The following is a 7428-nucleotide window of genomic DNA, read 5'->3' on the forward strand; positions in this document are numbered from 1 at the left end:
GCGGCTCGGAGACGGCGAGCAGCTTCTACACCCGGGCCTAACAACACAACCGCAGAGCAGCAATCATGTCTAAGGGACCAGCAGTCGGCATTGACCTTGGCACAACCTACTCATGTGTGGGTGTCTTTCAACATGGGAAGGTGGAAATCATTGCCAACGATCAGGGAAACCGAACCACACCCAGTTACGTGGCTTTCACAGATACCGAAAGGTTGATTGGGGATGCTGCCAAGAACCAGGTTGCTATGAACCCAACAAACACAGTTTTTGATGCCAAGCGTCTAATTGGCCGCAGGTTTGAAGACACAGTTGTACAGTCTGACATGAAGCACTGGCCCTTTGAAGTAATTAGTGATGGAGGAAGACCCAAACTCCAAGTAGAGTATAAAGGAGAGGTCAAGTCTTTCTACCCAGAAGAAGTCTCTTCCATGGTTTTGACTAAGATGAAGGAAATTGCAGAAGCTTATCTTGGAAAGACTGTAACAAATGCAGTGATCACTGTACCAGCCTATTTCAACGACTCCCAACGTCAGGCCACAAAGGATGCCGGCACCATCTCTGGGCTCAATGTACTACGTATCATCAATGAGCCAACTGCTGCAGCCATTGCATATGGTTTGGACAAAAAGGTTGGAGCAGAGAGGAACGTGCTGATCTTTGACCTTGGTGGTGGAACCTTTGATGTCTCCATCCTGACCATTGAGGACGGTATCTTTGAGGTCAAATCAACAGCTGGTGACACTCATTTGGGTGGGGAAGACTTTGACAACAGAATGGTGAATCACTTTGTAGCAGAATTCAAGAGGAAGCACAAGAAAGACATTATTGACAACAAGAGAGCTGTTCGCCGTCTCCGCACCGCCTGTGAGCGTGCAAAGGGTACCCTGTCCTCCAGCACCCAGGCTAGCATTGAGATTGACTCTCTGTATGAAGGAATTGACTTCTACACCTCAATCACAAGAGCCCGATTTGAAGAACTCAACGCAGATCTCTTCAGAGGCACCTTGGACCCAGTGGAGAAGTCCCTTCCTGATGCCAAGCTTGACAAATCCCAAATCCATGATATCGTCTTGGTTGGTGGGTCCACACGTATTCCCAAAATCTAGAAACTTCTTCAGGACTTTTTCAATGGCAAGGAACTGAACAAGAGCATCAATCCAGATGAGGCTGTGGCCTATGGTGCAGCTGTTCAGGCTGCTATCCTGTCTGGGGACAAATATGAAAATGTTCAGGACCTTCTGCTGCTTGATGTCACCCCTCTGTCTCTGGGTATCGAGACCGCTGGTGGAGTCATGACAACCCTGATCAAGCGTAACACAACCATTCCCACAAAGCAGACGCAGACCTTCACAACCTACTCAGACAACCAGCCTGGTGTCTTGATTCAGGTATATGAAGGTGAGAGAGCCATGACCAAGGACAACAACTTTCTGGGCAAGTTCGAATTGACTGGTATCCCACCAGCCCCACGTGGTGTTCCTCAAATTGAGGTGACATTTGACATTGATGCCAACGGTATCTTGAATGTGTCTGCGTTTTAAAAGGGGGAGAGGGAAACGTTTTGGGACTTTAAATGAAATTACGGCCTGGTAAGGTCGTGTATTTCCATCCCTATCAATGTGACTATATATTTTTCAGCACGCGGGCAAATTGCTAGCGATTTGAAGGAAAGGAAGTTGGGACTTTAAATGAAGCACATGGTTTGCAAGACAACACAAAATGGTGGATAAATAGACAATTTAATAGTTCATATACAAAACAATGGTATAAAACAATATCCTATTAATATTTGACAAGATATCTAGAATGGGTAGTGACACTGATAGCCAGTGAAAACATACAGACCATGATATCAATTGGCAAGATAGGTAGAACAAGTAATAACAATGGTAAAAATGTCTTTGTTTGGTACAATCAAGGGACCACCAGTGTTGAATCAGGTAAACAATTATTGCTCGATCATGCCTGCCCGATCTCAGACCTCAAGAATCCTGTTAAAAGGGTAATTCGTATGTTGTCCAATAAAATTGGCAAATAAAAGATGGCCGGTAGCTCGACGCGTTTCGTGGTTCAAGACCACTCATCAGGAGCGGACACGTCATGTTTCTAAGGTTAGAATGATATAATAAATCACCATGATTAAAAGGTACATCAGGGGCAGATACATCTCCTGAAGGGCTAAAATACTCACTGAAGTAAGTTTGTTGGTGGTGGAAGGGCAGGAATGGTGAGTCATCCAAGAAAACCGCAACCAGGAGCTGGGGCGGATGCCCCCCGCCGCGGCGAAAAGACAGAGGCACCCATCAAGGAAACACAGGACCACGAGGCACCCTAGGGGGAGGATGGCAAGTGAGAGTGTGAAGTGTGCAAATATGTGAAACAGGGTGTGTGTTGGGAGGATAATGATGAGGGTTGTAATCTAAGGTGTAAGAACCAAGAATGGGGGAAAAAAGCAACACAAAACAAAAACAAAAACAAAAAACAAAAAACAGAAAAAAACAGAAAAAAAAAAAAAAAAAAAAACCCACAAATGGGGAAAATGTAAACTATATATTGATAGTGAATTGATAATTGTCAAGAGACAGAGAAAGGGGGACCAAATTAGTTGTGGAGAGGTGCAAGAAGTGGGACTATTTACCTGATATGGCTTAAGAAAAGCATGGTGTGGTGAAGGGTAAAAGCTACCCCAATAGTGCGTCTCGGGTGCCGCGTCTCCTCATAACATGATGGGCGTCCATATATAGACGCCGCCGCAGGATAGCCCGCCCACGTTGCGCGCGCTGAGTAAAACAAGTGGGAGGAGTCCCGGCAAAAAGGCCGACAATCGTCGGCAGTAAACCGGGCGCTCCCAACAAAACCCGCGAGTGTGGTAACAGCAGCGCAGCGGGCGTAGGCGCGCCTAATGGCACGTCGCAAGTCCGCCGCGGGTGGCGCAACGTCGATGCGCAGTGTCGGCAAGCCCCGCCCCCCACCCCCACCACTACAGGCGGGAGAAAATAGAGGGGGGGAGGGGGCCGACAGTGCACAACGCAACTCCCGGATATTGCAGAGTCCGGGCGACCCCACACATGGACCAACCACACACCACCAAAAAGGGAGCATTAAACTTATATTTAAAAAACCGAATATGTATGAGTCAAATAGGTCTGAAACATGACGGGTCATAATAATATTGATAAAAGTGATTGAAACAGGTGAGATTATCAGAGAAGCAATTGGGGCAGAATAATTATTAATATCAAGGTAACAGACATAGAGCAAACCATGTGTTTCCATCCCTATGCAATATGCGTTTTAAAAGGGGGAGAGGGAAACGTTTTGGGACTTTAAATGAAATTACGGCCTGGTAAGGTCGTGTATTTCCATCCCTATCAATGTGACTATATATTTTTCAGCACGCGGGCAAATTGCTAGCGATTTGAAGGAAAGGAAGTTGGGACTTTAAATGAAGCACATGGTTTGCAAGACAACACAAAATGGTGGATAAATAGACAATTTAATAGTTCATATACAAAACAATGGTATAAAACAATATCCTATTAATATTTGACAAGATATCTAGAATGGGTAGTGACACTGATAGCCAGTGAAAACATACAGACCATGATATCAATTGGCAAGATAGGTAGAACAAGTAATAACAATGGTAAAAATGTCTTTGTTTGGTACAATCAAGGGACCACCAGTGTTGAATCAGGTAAACAATTATTGCTCGATCATGCCTGCCCGATCTCAGACCTCAAGAATCCTGTTAAAAGGGTAATTCGTATGTTGTCCAATAAAATTGGCAAATAAAAGATGGCCGGTAGCTCGACGCGTTTCGTGGTTCAAGACCACTCATCAGGAGCGGACACGTCATGTTTCTAAGGTTAGAATGATATAATAAATCACCATGATTAAAAGGTACATCAGGGGCAGATACATCTCCTGAAGGGCTAAAATACTCACTGAAGTAAGTTTGTTGGTGGTGGAAGGGCAGGAATGGTGAGTCATCCAAGAAAACCGCAACCAGGAGCTGGGGCGGATGCCCCCCGCCGCGGCGAAAAGACAGAGGCACCCATCAAGGAAACACAGGACCACGAGGCACCCTAGGGGGAGGATGGCAAGTGAGAGTGTGAAGTGTGCAAATATGTGAAACAGGGTGTGTGTTGGGAGGATAATGATGAGGGTTGTAATCTAAGGTGTAAGAACCAAGAATGGGGGAAAAAAGCAACACAAAACAAAAACAAAAACAAAAAACAAAAAACAGAAAAAAACAGAAAAAAAAAAAAAAAAAAAAAACCCACAAATGGGGAAAATGTAAACTATATATTGATAGTGAATTGATAATTGTCAAGAGACAGAGAAAGGGGGACCAAATTAGTTGTGGAGAGGTGCAAGAAGTGGGACTATTTTTGCCGGGACTCCTCCCACTTGTTTTACTCAGCGCGCGCAACGTGGGCGGGCTATCCTGCGGCGGCGTCTATATATGGACGCCCATCATGTTATGAGGAGACGCGGCACCCGAGACGCACTATTGGGGTAGCTTTTACCCTTCACCACACCATGCTTTTCTTAAGCCATATCAGGTAAATAGTCCCACTTCTTGCACCTCTCCACAACTAATTTGGTCCCCCTTTCTCTGTCTCTTGACAATTATCAATTCACTATCAATATATAGTTTACATTTTCCCCATTTGTGGTTTTTTTTTTTTTTTTTTTTTTTTTTTTCTGTTTTTTTCTGTTTTTTGTTTTTTGTTTTTGTTTTTGTTTTGTGTTGCTTTTTTCCCCCATTCTTGGTTCTTACACCTTAGATTACAACCCTCATCATTATCCTCCCAACACACACCCTGTTTCACATATTTGCACACTTCACACTCTCACTTGCCATCCTCCCCCTAGGGTGCCTCGTGGTCCTGTGTTTCCTTGATGGGTGCCTCTGTCTTTTCGCCGCGGCGGGGGGCATCCGCCCCAGCTCCTGGTTGCGGTTTTCTTGGATGACTCACCATTCCTGCCCTTCCACCACCAACAAACTTACTTCAGTGAGTATTTTAGCCCTTCAGGAGATGTATCTGCCCCTGATGTACCTTTTAATCATGGTGATTTATTATATCATTCTAACCTTAGAAACATGACGTGTCCGCTCCTGATGAGTGGTCTTGAACCACGAAACGCGTCGAGCTACCGGCCATCTTTTATTTGCCAATTTTATTGGACAACATACGAATTACCCTTTTAACAGGATTCTTGAGGTCTGAGATCGGGCAGGCATGATCGAGCAATAATTGTTTACCTGATTCAACACTGGTGGTCCCTTGATTGTACCAAACAAAGACATTTTTACCATTGTTATTACTTGTTCTACCTATCTTGCCAATTGATATCATGGTCTGTATGTTTTCACTGGCTATCAGTGTCACTACCCATTCTAGATATCTTGTCAAATATTAATAGGATATTGTTTTATACCATTGTTTTGTATATGAACTATTAAATTGTCTATTTATCCACCATTTTGTGTTGTCTTGCAAACCATGTGCTTCATTTAAAGTCCCAACTTCCTTTCCTTCAAATCGCTAGCAATTTGCCCGCGTGCTGAAAAATATATAGTCACATTGAATGTGTCTGCAGTGGACAAGAGCACTGGCAAGGAAAACAAGATCACAATTACCAACGACAAAGGTCGTCTGAGCAAAGAGGACATTGAGCGCATGGTGCAGGAAGCTGAGAAGTACAAGGCTGAAGATGAGAAGCAGAGGGACAAGGTTTCTTCCAAAAACTCATTGGAGTCCTATGCTTTCAACATGAAGGCAACTGTTGAGGATGAGAAGCTCCAGGGCAAGATCAGCGACGAGGACAAACAGAAGATACTGGACAAGTGCAACGAGGTCATCGCTTGGCTGGACAAAAACCAGACTGCTGAAAAAGATGAGTTTGAACACCAACAGAAGGAGCTGGAAAAAGTATGCAACCCCATCATTACCAAGCTGTACCAGAGCGCAGGTGGCATGCCAGGAGGAATGCCCGGAGGCTTCCCAGGTGCAGGTGGAGCTCCAAGTGGTGGTGGTGGCTCATCCAGACCTACCATTGAAGAGGTTGATTAAAATCTCAACTGGAACTGTATTACATCTTGTTCTGTTAAACTCCTAGGACACAAATTTGTATTGATGGCTGTTCCAAGTTTAAATTTCCCAAGCAAGCTGCTGTAAAGTTTTATTATGGGGGCATTAATACTTGAATCCACTCCATCTGCCTGAAATAAAGGAACACCATTGCACTTTACTTGTACTGTAACAAATGTTGGTCCAAGAAAATAAACTTATTTAATTGGCAAAAAAAAAAAAAAAAAATTTAGTAGGTCTAACTTGAAGTTGGATGTCAGATCTTGATATCAAAGATGAAATCCATTAGACCTGACTCCACACCGTTGTTTTAAAAAGTTTTGCAGTCATAGATTGATCTTTGTAATTCTCCTAATCTATATCACTCCCTGTAAATCTGATTACATCAACTATTTAACATTTCTTATCCACTTTACCTCTGGAAGATTTTTCCCATTTGATGACCAGGCCGTTTTTTGCGATAGGGCACTGTGTTACTTTAACTGACAATTGCACAGTCATGCAGCGCTGTATCCAAATTACATTTATGTAGATTTTTTTTTTTTTACAGAAACAGAGCTTTCGTTTGGTGATATTTGATCACCACTACGTTTTTTTTTTTTTGCCCTATAAAAAAAGACCAACAATTTAAAAAGAAAATACATATTTTTTACTTCCTTACCATAAAACATATCTAATAAATTTAGACTAATATGTATTCTGCTACATATTCTTTGTAAAACAAATCCCAATAACCATATATTGATTGGTTTACACAAAAGTTATAGTGTCTACAAACTATAGGATATATGTTGGAATTTCTATTTATTTATTTGTTTATTTATAAACAATGGCGGCGATCAGTAACTTATGGTGGGACTGCCATATTGGAGTGGACAGTCTGACACTAACTGAAACTTTTGACACTTTGTGGGAACGAGTGACATTAAAACAGTGATCAGTGCTAAAATATGCACTGTCACTATACTAATGACACTGGCAGAGAAGGGGTTAAACATCTAGAGCAATCAAAGGGTTAGCTGTGTGCCTAACCAGTGTTTCTCTGTACTGTATTCTCTGTTTTTACTAAAGGATGCGATGCTTTGCAGGGAAATAAAATCCATCACATCCCTACTGACAGAACACATCTCTGCCTTGTTTACGTAGGTGGAGCTCTGTTCTGCATCTCTCCTCAATGATCAGTGTGTGCCAGTGGACATCCATTGTGTCAGGAAAGGTGCGATCCGCTGGTAATATCTATCATTTTTGCGTGCAGTACTGAGGTCCACCAGCAGGTGTCTCCTGGCAATTTGGAACTGTCAGGAGAGTTTTCCCCTGCTCGTGTTAT

General features: G+C 43.1%; 1 protein-coding gene across 1 annotated transcript; it reads left to right on the top strand.

Moving 5' to 3' along the window:
* The first annotated feature begins 23 nt into the window (after positions 1-23).
* On the top strand, positions 24-6105 carry LOC143961476 (heat shock cognate 71 kDa protein-like). Its single transcript, XM_077470771.1, is given in 2 exon segments — positions 24-1519; positions 5594-6105. Coding segments are annotated over 2 exon segments (1944 nt in total). The 5' UTR covers positions 24-65; the 3' UTR covers positions 6084-6105.
* Positions 6106-7428: the final 1323 nt, after the last annotated feature.

The sequence above is a fragment of the Lithobates pipiens genome, unplaced genomic scaffold, assembly GCF_037356315.1.
Source record: "Lithobates pipiens isolate NorthernLeopardFrog02 unplaced genomic scaffold, aLitPip1_a1.2 Scaffold_8, whole genome shotgun sequence".
Classification (NCBI taxonomy): domain Eukaryota; kingdom Metazoa; phylum Chordata; class Amphibia; order Anura; family Ranidae; genus Lithobates; species Lithobates pipiens.